The sequence below is a fragment of the Plutella xylostella genome, chromosome 10 (assembly GCF_932276165.1).
Source record: "Plutella xylostella chromosome 10, ilPluXylo3.1, whole genome shotgun sequence".
Lineage (NCBI taxonomy): Eukaryota > Metazoa > Arthropoda > Insecta > Lepidoptera > Plutellidae > Plutella > Plutella xylostella.
Genome location: NC_063990.1, coordinates 9,651,186 through 9,670,426, shown reverse-complemented (window position 1 = coordinate 9,670,426; position 19,241 = coordinate 9,651,186). Strand labels below are relative to the sequence as shown.

At 38.8% G+C, this 19,241-nt stretch overlaps 5 protein-coding genes across 5 annotated transcripts; 3 read left to right on the top strand and 2 right to left on the bottom strand.

Moving 5' to 3' along the window:
* The first annotated feature begins 545 nt into the window (after window positions 1-545).
* Window positions 546-2,759, top strand: LOC105390138 (probable tRNA (uracil-O(2)-)-methyltransferase). Its single transcript, XM_011561384.3, has 4 exons — window positions 546-1,082; window positions 1,226-1,407; window positions 1,516-1,764; window positions 1,849-2,759. Exons 1-4 carry the CDS (start codon window positions 617-619, stop codon window positions 2,716-2,718), a joined length of 1,767 nt encoding a protein of 588 aa, XP_011559686.3. The 5' UTR covers window positions 546-616; the 3' UTR covers window positions 2,719-2,759.
* LOC105385642 (peroxisomal targeting signal 1 receptor) lies at window positions 2,722-4,662 on the bottom strand. Its single transcript, XM_011556053.3, has one exon. The coding sequence runs from the start codon at window positions 4,498-4,500 to the stop codon at window positions 2,899-2,901; it is 1,602 nt and encodes a 533-aa protein (XP_011554355.2). The 5' UTR covers window positions 4,501-4,662; the 3' UTR covers window positions 2,722-2,898.
* Window positions 4,663-4,922: 260 nt separating this feature from the next.
* LOC105385641 (UPF0545 protein C22orf39 homolog) lies at window positions 4,923-6,424 on the top strand. Its single transcript, XM_011556052.3, has 3 exons — window positions 4,923-5,242; window positions 5,536-5,700; window positions 6,152-6,424. The coding sequence occupies exons 1-3, from the start codon at window positions 5,141-5,143 to the stop codon at window positions 6,377-6,379; spliced, it is 495 nt and encodes a 164-aa protein (XP_011554354.2). The 5' UTR covers window positions 4,923-5,140; the 3' UTR covers window positions 6,380-6,424.
* Window positions 6,425-6,933: 509 nt separating this feature from the next.
* On the top strand, window positions 6,934-11,449 carry LOC105385639 (putative aldehyde dehydrogenase family 7 member A1 homolog). The gene is made up of 8 exons (XM_011556051.3): window positions 6,934-7,174; window positions 7,513-7,729; window positions 8,053-8,270; window positions 8,632-8,847; window positions 9,232-9,411; window positions 9,875-10,057; window positions 10,437-10,643; window positions 10,924-11,449. Exons 1-8 carry the CDS (start codon window positions 7,004-7,006, stop codon window positions 11,140-11,142), a joined length of 1,611 nt encoding a protein of 536 aa, XP_011554353.1. The 5' UTR covers window positions 6,934-7,003; the 3' UTR covers window positions 11,143-11,449.
* Window positions 11,450-11,502: 53 nt separating this feature from the next.
* On the bottom strand, window positions 11,503-13,532 carry LOC105385638 (rRNA N6-adenosine-methyltransferase Mettl5). Its single transcript, XM_048623586.1, has 5 exons — window positions 13,391-13,532; window positions 13,041-13,193; window positions 12,588-12,802; window positions 12,195-12,335; window positions 11,503-11,790 (listed from the first exon to the last, which is right to left on the bottom strand). Exons 2-5 carry the CDS (start codon window positions 13,173-13,175, stop codon window positions 11,643-11,645), a joined length of 639 nt encoding a protein of 212 aa, XP_048479543.1. The 5' UTR covers window positions 13,176-13,193; window positions 13,391-13,532; the 3' UTR covers window positions 11,503-11,642.
* Between the last annotated feature and the right edge of the window lie 5,709 nt (window positions 13,533-19,241).

Sequence of the window (19,241 nt, the reverse complement as noted above, 5' to 3'; positions counted from 1 at the left end):
ATTCAATTTTTTTCAACAAAAAACAACACCTTTGTTTACAATGACCGCCATTATAACCTTAAAAGTAGAAAGAGCAACTTGTGTCATGTTCATGTCATATACTTACAATACAAATTTAACTTTATTGTGTTGCAATATGGAGCATATTTGAGTGGTTCGTTGACTAGCGAATGGCTGTTTACGCGCCTAGTCACAACCTAGCGAGCCCAGTGTGGAGATGCTTTGGCACGACTAGTTACAACCTAGCGAGCCCAGTGTGGAGATGCTTTGGCACGACTAGCCACAACCTAGACACTTCGATAATTATTTTCTCCATTTACTTCGCATGGTGCTTATCTTTTTTTTACCTTACCTCTCAGACCATTAAAAGCGAAAATACACCTCAAATACACACATATATGTATGTGGTTGTCCTTTGAATCTTTTCATTTTGTTTCATTTAAAGACATACAAGTCCTTGTTCTAAGTATTCTAAAAATTTCAAGCAATCATGAAATGTCAAAATGTCTTGATGAAGTATAATCTGTGTACATTGTTGTGTACAAGTGGCAAGTGGCAAAATACTAAAATTTAGAAATTTACTTTAATTACTAAAGCGATATTTATAAAACCTGCAATGTCTGGTTGCAAAATTACTGCTTCTTCGATGTCTGATGATGGGTTCTGGGCTGCCATCAATATATTGATAAACAAACCTCACGTTGTGAATAAGAGGTTATGGGGTTGCAAAGTTATTTGTAAACAAACTTGCTCTCCTTTACTGAATCCCTGGCTACCTTCAGTATGTCCTAGAGTAGACTCATTAAAAGATACTGAAGCAGTTATGGAATGTATACTGAGTAAATTAAGACTACAAAGTACTCTCATAATGGATGGCCAACCTGTTGAAGTTACGCTTATTGAGTTACTCCCAAAAAGCTACAGTGAGCCACATGCGTTGCAGCTGGTGTGCCAAAACAGAGGGGATTCCATTGTCTACTTTTTTGATGTCACGCCAATGGGCATAACACAAACATTAAGTCCAGATTTTAGTTTTTCTGTACAATTGAAAGAGAAAAATATATTCTTAAAAGCTGAATGTGGTAAATATTATTTAAAAATATTGAAAGTTTAAGTATATCAATCAGTTTAAGTCACCAAATACCCTACCTTTTATTGTAATATATTATAAACCTATATAAAGAAACCTCATCCCACTTCTATTCAGATTCATTATTTTCCACAGATGAAGATTCAAAATCATTTCAGTGGCTGAGTGAGACCATTCTACCGCAGTTAATAAAATGGGGAGAGGAAACTGGTGCTAGGGACCCCAACAAACAAGAATCTTTATCCTTAGTGTCCAATGAAAACTATTACAGAAAATATAATGAACTCAAGACTAAATATGGCAAGGAAATGGTTAAAGTAAGCATAATTTCAAATGTAATTCTGTAAATACACAAAAAAAACTACACCCAGCAATGATTCAACATTTTGAGAACCTCAAACTTAAAAGCATTATAACTTTTTCAGATTTGGCCAGAATGCACAGACCCATCAAAATTTGTTTATGAAGATGTGGCCATCGCCACCTACTTGCTCCTGCTCTGGGAGGATGAGAGGCAAATACAAGGAACAGTTGAGAAGCAAACATTTGTAGATCTCGGCTGTGGGAATGGCCTGCTGGTCTACATACTGGCCATGGAGGGCCACGGGGGTGTTGGCATTGACATAAGGAAGAGGAACATCTGGGATATTTATCCCAGTAATGTTGTTCTAGAGGTAATACTGTTATTATAGTGGCTCTCCCTTTTGTACTAAAAAAAAATCAGTTTCATCTAACTTTAAACATTATTTTATTTACAGGAAAAAACAGTGACTCCTTCAGATTTGAATCTATTTCCGAGTACTGATTGGATAATTGGCAACCACTCAGATGAGCTGACTCCGTGGATCCCTGTGGTGGCGGCCAGGAGCTCCTATACCTGCAACTTCTTCCTACTTCCATGCTGTGCTTACAATTTTGATGGCAGTAAATATCAAAGGCAAAATTCTTCTAAAAGCCAGTACACAGAATATCTAGACTACATCAAGAAGTTGTGTCAAGAATGCGGCTTTAGAACTGATACTGATAGATTGAAGATACCCAGTACTAAGAGAATTTGTCTAGTTGGCAGAGGCAGAACTTATCCTGAAGAGGACCATAGTAAATATTGCTACAGTATACAGAAACTAATCAATATAAATCCTGCAAAATCTGATGAAAAGACAGAAAATTGGATAAGTGACTTCAAGGCTAGAGAGCCTGTAGAAAGAGTTAGAAATTGCACTAAAATTGATAAAAACCTCATTGTGAGTATAGTAGATTGTATAGCCCAGTATCTGATGAAAGAACTGGATACAGATGTAAGGTGGTCTCCTGGTAGAAGTGTTGATTTAACAGAATTAGTTCAGTTAATACCATCAGATCAGCTGAAATCTCTCAAATCTGAATGTGGTGGTCTACAGACTTTATTAAAAAATCATCATCACATTTTCAAAGTACAAGGAGGAAAGGTGCAACTTCGCCATCCCAAAAGTGTTGATGAAATAAACAATGAAATGAAATCAAAGAAATCTAAAGTGCAAAAAATCCAACTCCAACAAAAACCATGCTGGTTTTTCAGCAATCACCCACAAGGATGCCCACTGTCTGACAAAACTTGTAGCTTTTTACATGAAAATAAAAGAATTTAAAACATACAAAACAACTATAAATATATTTATTTAATTCATAATTTTAGTATAATTAATAAAATACCCTTAAAAGCCCAATGGAAAGTAATGAGTATGAAATGATCACTGTAAATAATGCACAATACCCACTAAACATTATTAACTTATCCCAAAATTCATAATTCAGATGTAAATCACTCTTCACTGTTCAGTTTCAAAGAACTTATTTAATTCACTTAAGTTTCTTTCATCCACTAGTTTAGCCACATCATGTTCTCCCATGAAGGAGCACACCATCCGGAGGGTGGTCCAGATGGTGGAGGAGCTGGTGTCGGTGTCGCCTGCCCCGGGGTGCATGCTCTTGGCCTTCACCTGCTGGTTCAGAGCCACCAGGAAATGCTCAGCAGCCTGTCTGTGGGCTCCCAGGTTCATACAAGTTATGCCAACATTGTATCTTGCCCTAATAAATCCTGGCTCTAGATTCAAAGCTTCATGGTATGCATCAACAGCTTCCTCTGACCTGTCACTGTTGGCAAGTGTGGCACCAAGCCGGTTCCACAGCTTGGAGTCATGGCTGGCCACCATCAGGGCAGTCTTGAAGCAATCCACTGCCTTGTCATATTCCTGGCTAATGTTGAACACCACTCCAAGAGCATTTTGAACATTTGGATCAATTTCAGTTGGATTCATTTGTGCTGCTTTTAAATACAAGTTTTTAACATGAGTTTCTAGTGCCTTGTTGTCTAGCTTACTGATGTCAACATCTTGTGGTATCATATCACTGTACTTCGGACTGGCTTTTAGCCAGTCCAGTAGAGACCTAAATGCATATTTTGGTAAATTTTCATTAGTGTATGCAGCTGCCAGTGTGATGTAAGCTTCAAGTTGTGTTGGGTCTATTTGTAGAGACTTCTTAAGAGCTGCAATAGCGAGGGGATCCTGTTCATTCTCAGCCTGTGTGGAGCCAAGCAGGAACCAGGCCTCAGCCAGCTCAGGCTGCTGCTGAGCTGCTGCTTCAAAGCACAACACTGCGCCAGGAATATCACCCATCTTTAATTTCTCCTTACCAAGTTCCAGAGCACTCTTGTTTTCCAGCATTACATTTCCCTCAGTGAATGTATACTCTTGTGGTATTCCATTTGCAGTTTCAGAGTCCCAGTATTCCGACACATCACTTAACTTTGCCCATTCATCTTTGTATTTTTCAGCCATTTCCTCCAAAATTTTGTCTTTAGTTATTTGCTTTTGTTCTGCTTCAACACCATCCCCTAAGTTCATCTCACCAGCACTGATTTTCTTCATAAATGACATGAATTGGTTGTAGGCAAGCTCATCATCATCTTTGACACTGTTAACATACTCTTGAGCCTTGGCTTTAACATCAGTTGTTTCCATGAGATCTGATTCATTCAAATATTCTATTTGTACATTGGATGGGCCCTGATGTGCCATCATGGGTGCTGGTGGCATGAACAGTGGCTGCATCATGGCTTGCGGGAGGAACGCCCCCGAGGGCCCCGGCGCCCAAGTCATGGACGCGGACTGAGCTGGAGCAAACGAGCTCCTCTCTGCTCGTGCCATCTTATTTATGTTCTTCATGGACTCAGCTTCCGGCATGTTGTTTAGCAGTGCGCTCATGTTGAATGTCTGCGGAGTTTGCGAGTTTTGAGCGAGGAACTCATTGACGAACCGGTCGGACTGCGGGAGGTTGGCTGCTGCTGCATCACGGCTCACGATCGACGATAGTTGCAACAGAGAGTTGTTGCCTCCGCAATCACCTCCAACTAGCTTGTTCAGTGACATTTTGGTATGTGGAATGTAGTTTATAACGTTTGTATTCTTACAAAGAAACTCTAAGGTCAGAAAAGCAGTTTAAATGCAATGTTATTTCCTAGTTTTCATTAACTTTTATCACAACGGGTTATCGCGCAGTACAAAGTCTGACATTTATTTATTTGTGATGGTGACAGCTGTCATGACATCAGCTATTTACCATAGAAAAAGTGTCACTGAACTGAGTCTTAGAATAATAGATGCATGTTGCATTTCGGCATGCTGCAAAGGTGTGGTGCAAGGATCATAACAACTTCTCTAACGAGAAGGTGAAGTGTGAATGGTGTATTGTCTCCGTAACTTCGTATGAACATAATACTTTTCTACACTCTATAGCTTCTTTATTTATTATTTAATAATCAATTTTGGAATGCACCCGAATAACAAATCAGCTGATTGTCAAACTTGTCAATAAACTTTAAGGTTATAAAATTATTATTTCTCAAATAATGTAATTTAAACCAAAATATACACATTTAGTGTTGAACAAACTTCAAATTGCACTCGTGATTCTTATAAAATAAATATAGTTGGGTTAATTATCTAGCAAAATTAGGTTTATTTGAGGTTATGCATCTGATTTAAAACGATTCACATAGCAGTTCCAAAAATGCCAGAGCCCTCAGAAAACAAGGCTGAAGATAACAAAAAAGATGAATCCACAGAACCTCAAAACCATACACCAGAAATACCAGTAGATGAAAAGTGGCTGGTTTGTACTTCCTGCTTTCTAACCTTTACTTTATGTAATACTTACTAGCTTTTAGGCGCGAGCTTCGAACTTCGATTCCTTGAAAGAGTTTCCCATGGAAATTATGGGTTTAAAAGTATAACCCATGTCACTCAGGGATTATGTAGTTTTATGATGGTGAAAGTAGTTTTTTATATTTGTTTATTAGTAGATTTTGAGTTTTATTACAAACTTGCATACATACACTGATACAAATCTTACCTCTCGATTACTATGAGTATGATTGTTATCTATAACCTGATGAATATTTATAGATAAGAGAATGTGACCTATACAAGGATGAATACAAAGAATGCACAAGTATACGCGGCAGATTTCACCAGTACTTCATTTATGGAGATGTCTTGAACTGCAACCAGTGGAAGAAAGATTATGACAACTGCTGCAAGTGGACAGATAAGGAAGATACAAAGGCTGGGGTGAGTTTTCTATCATTCATCCATTATTGTACTACCAACTCAGAACCATTCAAAGTGAAGATAGCATTTTCAGTTCTTCTACAGTTGAAAATAATTCTTTATAAATTAAAAGTATAATTTTTAAAAGAAAAATAAAAACCAACTAAAAAATAAACACCAACCCTGATATAGCATTTCAAAGTAAAAATTAATACTGTGTAGTATGTACAGTGGCCTGCGCCTAAAAATATACAGGCGGAGTTTTTAAAATTGCGATCTCAAGCTCTCATTCTGCTCAAGGACATCCACATAAACACCACTGCTACACATATCACACACAACACGTCCCCGGATTTACAACAGATGTAGCTGGTCTCTTCATCATCAGGGATCGCTATTTTAAAAATTCCGCCTGTATACTTTTAGGCGCAGGCCACCGTACTTACATAACCCAAATAATTCTATTTTACAGCTAGCAGTAATAGAGAGTGAAAAAGAACGGCGCATGCAGAGACTAAGGGCGCATTACAGAAATGATATCTGGAAGAAGAGGGATGGCCCTCCACCGGACTGGTCCGCCCCTTTGCCTGACTGGATGGTGAAGAGGGACGCCAACACTTACCTCGCCGCCAGAGCACAAGAGATGAGGGAGGGGAAACCTGAGGAGGAGCCTTATAAAGGATATTGTAGTATTATGTGATAGTCAAAAGTTACCTCTTAGCAAAATATAGGTTTTAATAATTTAGACATTGATTTATTTTTGAACTCATCTAACATGATCAAACTCCCATACAAACTTATATGTAGTTAAGTCATATTAAATTGTAGTCAGAGGCAATAATAGAATTCATATGGATATTGATATTAATTCTATGGATACTATGAGTTGAAACAGTTATCAAAATATCAACATGTAGTCTGCCATTAGTAGAATATCAATGCCAATAGCACTATATCCTAGTGTTAAATCACTTGTATCTGTAACCACAATACCTAGTGAAAATGTTTTCAAAACTGTACCTAACTGTAGGTAGATACTTTAAATCAGTGATGTCCTTCAGCTACCTTGTGAGGTGAGGTAGATTTATGTTACATAGGTACAAAAAACAACTGATAGGGATAACGATAACATTAGGTAATTTTACATTTAATCATTAATTTAAAGTCCTACACATTAGCGAGGTGGCTGACCCAACAACAGCTTTATCAGAAAGATAACGCCGCGAACGCCTTTAATTGTTCACAAATAAGATAATTTTATCTGTTTGTTCATGACTTACTTCATTTATAATTAAGGCCCATAAACTGCAGTCGTGTAGCTCCGATGAATCGGTTAGTTTGTCGCCTGTTGGCTTTTAGGGTGAACACTGTTCCGATGTCCGCCCGAAGTGTGTCTTACCTCATTGAGGACCCAAAATACTCCTTCTTGAAGGAGTTGGGCCTCGAAAAGAAGAATCCCGGCGTGTTCCATGGGAAATGGACGGCTTCTGGAGAAGTAAGTACATACTTATATTTACTATCAGATAAGTAACAATAACCCATGACGTGACGCCGACGTCCAGCATAATCGGTATATTATCAAAGCAACTCTATTATGAACTCTACAGAGTGGAATTTTACCAGTGATCGACGTAAATAAAATCGTCATTGGTAGTTACAAAAGTTGAAATTTGACATAGGTAGTCGTTGGCCATTGCAGAAGTAACTTATTTTTATCAGGCGTGGCCATGTTCTTCAGCCTACCTTAACTGTTATCCGCCAAGTCATTCATCCTATACGTTCTCTCCCAACATCCAATACCAAAACTAACAACTCTTGCCCTTCCCCCACCAGACGATCCAGTCCTTCAGCCCTGCCAGCGGCAAGGTCATCGCTGAAGTTCAAGCCGGTACCCCCGCCGACTACGAACAATGCGCGGCGGCGGCGCAGGCGGCGTGGCACTCCTGGGCCGAGCTCCCCGCGCCGGCGAGAGGCGAGGTCGTGAGGCAGATCGGTGACGCGCTGAGAGAGAAGCTGCAGCCGCTGGGGCAGCTCGTGTCGTTGGAGATGGGTAAGTAGAGAGATTCATAGAATAGGGAATTAGGGTGTGAGGCTCTAACAGATTTAAAATCAGGCAAAATTAGTAAAAGTAGGTACTTTATGATATGATAACGTTGTTTATAAGTGAGGAGGCGAAAGTTGATTGATTAATGCTTGTATAATCGAGTAATAGATGCCAAGCAATTGTACCCATGTAAATCATAGGCCTTTGGAAGCTTTGGATAACTATAACAGAAGTACCTACACTTTTAATGAAGTAAACGCTGATTCTACCTGCCCAGGCATCCATATCCTATCACAATAACCCACATCTAAACCTCCCCATCAATCCAGGTAAGATCCTGCCGGAAGCGATAGGCGAAGTCGTAGAATACATCCACGTGTGTGACCTCGCGCTGGGCCTGTCCCGGACGCTCCCGGGCAGCATCATCCCCTCGGAGCGCCCCGGGCACGTTCTGCTCGAGAAGTGGAACCCTCTGGGGGTGATCGGGATCATCACCGCGTTCAACTTCCCCGTCGCTGTGTTCGGCTGGAATAGCGCTATTGCTATGGTGAGGATAAGGGAGAGAGGGGGTTCTTGTTTGTTTGATAAGTTAAGGAACGTGTGATGTGTGAACTTGACCTTTTCTAATAACAAAATACTTACCTACATGTTGGCTATGTTATCAAACAGTGTAAGTTTGGATGATTGTGACTCAATAACATAAAAAACCACCTACTACTTAAATGATTTTTTCACAAAGAAAACATTTTAGTATGGTTTTCACCAGGTTGTAGCTGAATTATTTAATATCTAGACCAATGACTACCAATAGGACCTTTAAAACCCCTTATGCCTATTACAATAACATAAATGTAATATCTAATACAATCCAATACTGCTACATAAACACCTAAAACCACTTTATCCAGATCTGCGGCGACGCGAGCGTATGGAAACCATCAGAGACCACGTCGCTGGTCGCGGTGGCCGTCACCAAGATCGTGGAGTCGGTGCTGCAGAAGAACAACATCCCGACCGCCATCGCCTCGCTGTGTGTGGGAGGGAAGACCATCGGCGAACAGCTGGTTAAGGACGAGCGCATGAAGCTCGTGTCGTTTACTGGCAGCACCGCTGTTGGACAGCAGGTAAGAAAAGTGCAACTAACTATATATGCACTCATGTCTGGACGATATTTATTTTATAGTTGTATTAAGAACTATAATTAAAGCGTTCTATTCTCTAGAATATTTAAAAGTCTGGGAGTGCACGAAAGGAACCTCGTCGAATGACGTATCAAATTATATCCCCTCGACTGTGGCACACCCTGGGCAGTCAGCAACAGACTCTGGGCAGTCAGCAACAAACTCTGGGCAGTCAGGAACAGACGCTAATCTGACTGGCTATTGCTTGAATTATCCGTTCACCACGGTGACAAATCCTAGTGCAGCTCTAGTGTCTGTCACCGAAATGATAATAAAACTAACTTATTACCTTCAAACCTGTACAAACGTAAATTATTTCACCAACAGGTCGGAGTAGAAGTGCAGCGTCGCTTCGGGCGCCACCTGTTGGAGCTCGGCGGCAACAACGCCATCATCGTCAACGAGGACGCCAACCTCGACCTCCTTCTATCCGCCGCGTTGTTCGCCTGCGCCGGCACCGCGGGGCAGAGGTGCACTACTACCAGGAGACTACTCATTCATAAGAAGGTAAGTGGGAATAAAAGTTGGTACAGCGCCATCTGTTGGTGTTGTTTGAAGATGTTCTTAGGGAGTCGACGACGGTAAACCAACAAATATTCCCAGAAATTGAACAACTGATATTGTAGCGTAAAGGCACGCGGGGCATGAGTGGGCGTGTTGTGTGTTTGATTCTATAATTAATTATTTGATTAGGAAACAAGTTATTTGATGATAATGAGCGAGTTAATCTTCGATAACATTTTAATCCAGAATGGTAAAAGATAACCTGCAGTAAACCTACAGTAAACACATTCACCTACATTTTATTACTATCTGCCATCAACTTATAAATAGGTACCTAATCTAATCACATACCTATACAAAACCCGGAAACTTCCAATGGTTATACCAACCAATTTGATTGAAATTACAAGCTATCCGAACCTCTTAACCCTACTACAACCCCGCAATAACCCAATTCCCCTTCCAGGTGTACAGCCAAGTAGTGTCTCGCCTCACGAAGGCGTTCGCCGGCGTGGTGAGCAAGATCGGCGACCCACTGCTGCCAGAGACGCTGATTGGTCCGCTGCACACGCCGGCCGCTGTGGAGAACTACAAGAGAACCGTCGCCGAGGTGGTCAAGGCTGGCGGGAAAATCGAGTTTGGAGGGAAAGTAAGTGCTGTTGTTTCCGTTAACAGCTAGAATATTTTCTCTACGAGACTCGTTACTAACTGTCAACTCAAGTCGTCAGCGCCCCTTTCGGTAACGTTAGAAACTAATAAAACACATACAAATTCCAGTGATTTTCCTATCGAATAGGTATCGATTTAAGTCGAAAACACTGGTGATAGCACTGCTGCATTGGTATAATCGAGTCCCCGGTGTTCTATGCTCGGGACCGTATAAATAATTATCAATCGAATTATCGAAGTATGTAAGCTACGGTCGTCTTTGGATGTGAAAATGGAAAGGGGCTGTGGAAATGACTGTTTAAGACTTTCTCTAAAATACAATTCTTTCCTATCTCACGTTAACCCCCCCTACGCATCAGGTGATCGAGCGCGAGGGCTACTTCGTGGAGCCGACCATTGTGACGGGCCTGCCCCACGACTCCCCGCTGGTCAAGAGCGAGTGTTTCGCCCCTATTGTCTACTGCATAGAGGTGCCGGACCTCGACACCGGGATCCAGTACAACAACGAGGTGGAGCAAGGACTGTCTTCTAGTCTGTTCACTGAGAACCTTGGAGATGTCTTCAAGGTGAGATTTAAAGGATTTGTTATGCTTATTTTGCTGAGACCAATGGTGTGGCACTGCTTGGTGTGGTCAACTTTTGTTCACGCCGTATATTGGCAAAAATTTAATTGTCTTCTTGGCATGGAAAATAACATTTATCTTGAACCTAGTGTAGTGTGATAATGTGTGTCCTGTGTGTCGGACAATTTAAAAAAATACATTTTATTGATAGACAATCACATTCTCACTTTCGTACCATCTCAAAGTTACCAACCACCTAACTAACCAAACATCCCATCCGCAGTGGATCGGCCCGCACGGCTCCGACTGCGGCATCGTGAACGTCAACATCCCCACCAACGGGGCCGAAGTGGGCGGGGCCTTCGGGGGGGAGAAGGCGACGGGGGGCGGCCGCGAGTGCGGCTCCGACTCGTGGAAGAACTACATGAGACGCTCCACCGTCACCATCAACTACTCTGGAGCCATCAAACTGGCGCAGAACATCAAGTTTGGCGATGAATAAAGATGGCGGCTCTCGCCATTTTGTTTTTTTGACGTTCCGCCATGTTTTTTGTACAGTCTCGTTTTGTGAACAAAACATGAATTTATTAATTAATCAACTATGTGTAATTTTTCCATGTGAAATGGTAGTTGTTTTTAATTAATGACTCTCAGCTGACTGTACTTTGTTGCCAAGAAAACTAAAGTAATTTTAACGCTAATTTATAGATTATTTTATCGGATGATTGTGTTAATATGATTGATAAGGAAGACTGATTGTTTTTTGTAATATCATATTTTTTTATTTTATTATAAAAATGTATACGTTTCCAATGTATTTCATTTATCGACACTAATCATATTTTTTACAGGTAATTAATTCATCAACATGTTTATTTAAATTAGTCAATGTACAAAACAAGCTATTTCCACGCTCTTTCTCCCTAATGATCTCCATAGTCAGAGTAAATTTAACTCTATTTCATTGTATGAAACTGCAAGATTATGACCTCATTACTAGTGCTAGGTGTGATGCAACCTCCATAGATCCACTGCGATATCTCTGCTTTGTTGTTTGTGGAACTTGTATGAAGCCTCCAAGTTGTACCTCAGTTCTGCTATCACGCTGCCTTTGACTCCCCATTCTTTTATTCTCTTCTGTATGTGCGATCTGCAACAACATGCAAATAAATTTAAGTAGGTATTTAACAAATTAAACTACCGCGTTTGAAAAACAAAATGTGTGAGCCAGAAATCACATAACTTTATTTTCTTATATTCCATTCCACGGGGAAACACATCTTATAGAAACCTTATTACATTCGAATAATGGTAGTTTTTGTTTGTATCAGATGTCTTTCTCCGTGGAATGGGATATAGTTGCGATTGCGAAGTCTATGGTCTGTTATAGCTGAACCGTGATACAAAGTTCTCAACAGAAGGATCAATACATTTTAAATGGAGGAGTGACTCTGAGAGTCTCACTGTAACTTAATTTTAGTTTCTTAAATTTACTTACTCAGTTATCATGCTGTGATGTACTTTTAAACTACACATATTGTGTGTATATCTCACCTGGTAGAAGACTTGTGCAGTGAGTAGACGCTGTCGCAGCTGAGGTCGAGCCCTCGCTGCAGGAAGCGCATGTCGATCCCCGCGTTGTGCTTCGTGCCGAATGGAGGATTCATTAGAACTGTGTCAAAGTAGTTCTCCCATCTGAAACATAGGAATTACATGTTTAAATTATTATTTTGTGAGTAATTCATATAAGCTAGATAATAAATCAAGGGGCACAATAATAACAATACCTATTTGCTATTCTAAATGTGCCTCATGAGGAACCATTCCAATTTTAATATCGGGTCCTTAACATAAATTCGTAACTGAAGAAATAAAACCTCTACCCTAAAAACCTCAATGTTGTTAATGCTACCTGTGAGCATTGCTGTTATTGCTAAGTCTACTTACTTCCCAACACAAGGCCCAAGGAAATCACACTGCACTGCATCTACATTGGCAATCTCCATCTCTTCCACATTTTCCCTGAAAGTTGTGAGGACATCAGGGTCAATGTCCACAGCTGTCACTGCCCCGGCTGCAAGCATGGCCGCACCCAGTCCCAGCATGCCCGGCCCGCACCCTGCGTCTAGAACTAGCTTGTCTTCTATGCCCTCGTATTGTGTCTGAAAGATATTGGAAGTTTTTGACTTTGAGGTGTTTATGACCAATTCCCATCATGCTAGTCCACTGTGATTAGTTCACACATCTAAACCAACACATTTTCAACCAGGGCAACCTATTCACTGAGTTTAGCTATATCTGCCAGAGTAGATTATAGTGCCCAAGAGTTGGCACAGTGCAAAATAACACTCTGTTAGGTCACTTTCATAAAAACCTAGGAGTAATGAGCTATTACAATACCTGTATGGTGTATAGAGCAACAGCGGCAATGTGCGGCGGAGTGATGTACTGCTCCAGCTCCAGCTTGGGCACAGAGAACCCACTCAGCTCCTGCAGGTGCCCCTCCAGCACCTTCAGCTTCAACACTGCTGACATTCTGATTGGTTAATATATCTGGAAAGTGAAAAATTCATGATTGAAAGTAGAGGACAACTGCTTTTCCGAATATTATTCTTTAGTGTGTTTAGAGTGAACATAACTAGATAACTAGTGCTAGACTAGAGTTTACTATGTTACAAAATTGAGCAAAAGGCATAATCAGCTGATATTCTGGGCTTCATAAAATTGTAGGATTTAATTTTTTTCTTTACCTATTTAGCGTCACTTAGAGTCGAACCGAGGTAGAACAGGTAAGATTTGATTGCCAAAGGATGAGTCTTGTGACACAAAGTACCCGCAGGATGTGGCGTTGGCGTGCTGCAGGGCTGCTCTATGGCTTGTGTTAACTATATTAGCCTCAGGTAGTTGTGGAAATCCCTGGAAAATAAGGTTTAGTATTTTAATGTACAGGGAGCCTTAGGTAGGTAGTATAGTTCTATAAAAACGCAAAAGCACTGTCAAGGTTGTGTATTGGGCTGTGGTGGAACGTACCGCAGTGGCAGACACGGGTGGGATGGAGCACATAGGCAGCTGGCTGACCGGGCTCGGCTGAGTCAACGAAATAGATGTTGCAGTCAAAGGAGTTACGGCACCTTGTTTCAGTAACATCTGCTTTTTTAATTGAAGCTCTTCGAGGATTTTCCTATTTGCTAACTCTGTAAAACAAATAATCATTATTTTCTGAACAGAAACCGAGTTTGGTTTAGTGTTAAAAGTAAACTAACCTCTTTGTGCGTTAGGCTGGGGAAACGCCATCTAATAATCCAAAATAATATAAATGCTGATGAAGCTTTTACAGAACAACATAAATGTATCTAAATAGACTTTTATTTCATGAAGTTTAATATTTTCCAATAAAAATATTGTAAACAATAGCCAACAAGAAGCAAGAAGAGGTAGCTTCACAGATAACCAAATTAAAGCCAAATGACATTTGCAAGAATGAACACAGAACACAATGTATGATTAAGGAGCCGACACACTAGCGGACGCGGCTTACTGACGCGGTGACGTCATGTTCCAAGCATACACAAGCACCCCACCACGCTATTCATATTTTCCAAAAAAATATTCGCTATTTTTGGCAAATGGTAAATTTCATATGCAAATTTATCAATAACTTTGACGAATATCTGAACACACATGGCAGTTTTGGAAAATACGCAAAAGTGGGGTAGCAGCATAAAATAGAAAACGGTCCTTCTTCCAAGCTTACAAATTCACAGGTAAACAATGTTTTTAGTCTGTGTACAGGATGAGCGCATTGCATTTATTGCTTACCATGTTGCTTACACAGAATTTCTACTAAAGCTCAGAAAAAATATTTTAATTTCTACCGGAAGTCTTATGTTGGTATTTATTTCGCGCCACTTTTTAAATATGATAAAAAGCTACATAGTTATAAAGGTGAGCACGAAAGACGGCCAAAAATTACGAACCATATTCATGTCATAGCATTCTGGACTAATTTGTTAAGCCGTGTTTACATCTGGAACTTGTGCAATGGTGTAAAGGTGTGGCAGTTTATTTTTCAGCATGTTTTTCATGCAATGTTTACTGACTGAAGTTTTGTTCATTTATCATTATTATTATTTATTTCATAACAAAAGTTTACAATATTTTTTTCGCTTTCATAGCAAGTGTAAACCCCGCTTATAATTATAAATTAAGAACCTTACAAACTGCATTGAATGTGATAATGATAATACTACTGCTACGTAAGGCCTGTAAAAGAGAGAAAAATGAAAAGTAATGTTATAGTATTTATATAAAAGCATTTATTTTAAAACAATGTAGGTAATAATATACTTTCTGATTCTTGGCAAAACAGTCTCACATTAGCAAGTCAACATTTGGCCTCTCTTAATAATTAACATAGACTAACATGCGCTGCCTTTACTTGCAAAGTAATATAATATAAATGAAATATGTAGTAAATGATTTAACATATAAAAACATACAAATTGATCATAACTCATATATTGCATCTGGTTGAGCAATTTTATAATAATTTTGTTTATAAATTAATTCTAAAGTAAAGGAGAATATTACTAGAATTGACTCACATCATTTATACAAAATAAACCGACGATGACTTCCTGTGTTCATGTCGCATACACATAACAGTCCACAATGAGTTTGTGGGTAGACTTTTCATATTTTTAATAAAAAATAAATGCACAACAAAACCTAGGATTTACTGCCTTGTCTTTTAAAAGTAGTAAATATATGATTATAAATTTCATTTCATGATGCAACAAAACGAAATTTAGTAGTATTATTGCACAAGCGGCAAAGCATTAAAATGTGTGCATTTAGTTTTACCTATAAATGTAAATAACATATCAAATGGCTTTGAAAGAGACAAATAGGCGAAATTAGCATTTTCAATACAACAATTTCATAGAATTATATACTATTGTGATGGACAAACAGGCATTACAGTATAAAAACTAGAGATCAATATTTTGCATTGGAATTCTATTATGCCAAGTGAAATTTTAAGTAGGTATTTGAACATGAGGTTAACATTTATTACTTATTTGAAAAGTACCTTGAAAACATTCCCCATTTCTTAAACCCCTACATGGATTATGTGCATAGTAAATGTTTTTTTCTACTTATAATGCCTGTAAGTAAACAAATTATCAAAGTAAATAGTCATTTTCTAATAGGAGTCACAATATGGTCATATAGTTTGATGTGAAATTAAAGGAAATTCAAGAAAAATGCATGAGTAAGAACAACATTAGTATGACATGAATAAATTAGTTAGTTCTGGCAGAAACACACCACACGTTGGGGAGAACTACAGTGTAACAGTATCAAGAGTAAGAATATCAGTAACAACATGACCACACAGTGCCTTAAAATACGGAAGAGATCAACATTGTTGATTGATTAGATCGATATATAAAAAAACTTTCACAGCACAAAAACAAACGCATTCTGGACTTAATAAAATTTGAAACAATCATAACAAACCATTTCTGTTTATAAAGACTAGCACACAATTTGGCACAACACTGTTTTACACAGTTTTTATGCTCACATATAGACATGCGGCGCTTTGTCGCCTCGGAAACTTGAGGGTTGGCGAATATTGTAGGAGGCCCGCGGCCGCCCGCCACAAAGCCGGGAGTTATCGGGCGGACCTGGGTTTATTAACATATAGGGTTATAGTACTGAGTATATTCGACGGTGATTGGCTGAGCTGGCCCAGTGACCACCGTCTCACAAGCTGCCAGAATGAAGGCACTACTCCAAGCGGAGTGCGCTGGGTTATGTTAACATCTGATAATCAAACTGGTAATAGCAAAGCAACAACATTAGATAACTATTATTTTGTGCCCAATATGTCATGTTCGATGTATCGTTTTCATTAAAATCCTGTAACCAGATCAATTTAAATTGTTTCATCATTCACCCTTGTTCACACAGCTGCCTCTAAGTATAATAAAATGCAAAATAATGTAAATATTAAAATTCAGTAAAATATTAATTATAAACTATTAAAAAACCTATTTGAGTAAATAAATTCTCTTGCTCCTTTGCTTCATCATTTCTTTGCATTTGTACAGAGTGTAAAAATGAAATAATAACAGTAATTTATAACTATCAAATCTATGACTATGACAAATTAGTTAACCAATTTAAATAGGTATTATTTAGATTTAGGTTTAGAAAAGCCGCCTTTAGTGGCGAGCGTCGCCGCCCGCCGGCGGAAACAAACAATTTAGAGTCCCGTATCACTGAGAAAATCGAGACTTTTTACTTAAAAGTCTATTTTAGAAACCTTTACTTTTACACTCTGTAACCTGAGTATTATATCTCAACACCCCTCAACCGTCCAACAATACACATTAAACACTTCCCTGTAAAAACGATATAGTCTTGTAAAAAGAAACTTAATGTTTGATACCTTACAGGTCATTAACACTAGTTGAGAAGTTACACGAGGACATTAGGGTACGATATATTGCTACGAGTTAAATTATCATTTGGCACTAAATTAACATATTGCATCTCGAGCATTCTTCACACAAGTTTTTTTTATTCTACTTGCAATATTTTCGATATAATTCTAATGTCTCCCATTCCTCTAAATTTACGTTTTAAATTACCTTTCAATTGTTTTCTAATGATATACATTTAATTTGGGCCAAAAATAGCTTGGAAATGTTCAGAGCTGGCTAGTAAAGAAACATATGATTGAGCAAATTTAAGGGGCCCTCCTCACGGCTACGGCGAGGAGAGATCGACACTCGCGGGTATCATTCATCATTAGACAAGATATTTTCGGCAAGTAAAATTTGGCAAAATTGAGCATTAAGTTAGTTGGCATCGTAAAAATTTAGTTTGTAGTGCTTGACTACTTCATACAGTATCCTAATTCTGGTAACAGTAACTTATCCGTAGGTACACCAATTTCAATTCGATGTAGTGTAAATAACCGCTACTGGCGTGCCTCCTAGTGCGGACCGCACATACGTCTTACGTATATGTACGCTTATATACAATTTTATATAAAATCTTTTGAAACAGGAATATTGCAAAATGATATGATCATTACAGTTTCTCGTGAGTCATATACGGGATCGAGGATATATTTTATTTATTTAATTATTGTTTTTAAACAACTACCACCGGGGTGGATTTCTCTAGTTTTTTATTAGTTTAGTTAATTTACTAGTGATAACAACTCGTTAAAATAGTACTTTTTTAAAAATAATTCGATTTTTATATTAACGTTATTGCTTTTTTGATATGACCAACACACGGAGCATGGCGTCGTGACCCGCGGCGCAATTGACGGCGGAGACCGCTACCTTACTGTACACAAGGTTATTTATTTATTATTACTTAATAATTCTTACGTATTATTTAAAAATATGACTGCATTATATCCATCTTGATCACAGCACTCCAAAGACTCTTCAATATCCATTCCTGATACTCTCCAAAATAAATTCTTTCCCATTTACACTTATAGTAATAAAAAGAAATGACTACATAATATTCCTATTTTAGTTCTAAAAATTATGCCATTTCAATATATTTACTTTGCAATTGCAACGGTCCCTCATACAGCACGTAAATGCCTCACATATACATATATTATTAAAAATTTGATTAACAAACAAAATGACTTTTTTTTATAAAATAAAGGAAGCAATGGGTCGACTAATATTTTTATAAAATAAATTTTAGAAACAAAGCGGCAGTGTTTTACAAAATTCGTGCAAAATAGAACCTAACTACAAGAGTTGTCTTAGGAACCTGATAAATTATTGCTAGAGAATATCGGCCCCGCGCGGACCTACTTTACTTACAACGACGCACGGCGGCGCATAACGACAGATAAAATCTTATCAGTAGCCAATAGAAAAATATCACCTAAATAAATATAATTTTTTTACAAGGGAGTGTCACCACTGTCCTTCGTCAATATCGCGCGATAGAAATAAATATTAATCTTTCTGTACATTCGAAAGGCGTTTTTGATCGTTACTGTTTTTAAGAAAATTTATAACTAGTGAGTGTTTGTTCGAGTATAGACCTCAGCCGCGCCCACAGCGGTCCAGTGCACCCATGCCATACTGTTTACAGACTCTTCATATCTAAGGTTAGGTATACATATTTTATGTATTTAATATAATTAGAGATCGGAATATTTGACCTAATTTACGATTGCATTACTTGCATTGATCGAGAAACTATTTCAGTTATACACTAAGAAATTGTACGTATAAAGGATATCAAATTGTATTGCTACAATTTACGTCTAGATAATATAAGGGGGATATAATATTCTCAAACATTTGGCATGGATTCACTGAATGATGTTGGAGCTGTGTTAGGCCCGGGTCTCCTATTTACTCCGTAGGTCGCGTCAAGTGTCACCGCCGTAGGCCGCGTCACGATACTCATAACATCTACGCGCCAACGTCGGCGTGTGAGGGAGACCGCATCAGTACATTTCTATAGTGAGCATTGTGACGCGGCCTACGGCGTGACGCTGAACGCGAACTACGGCGTAAATAGGAGACCAAGGCCTTAGAG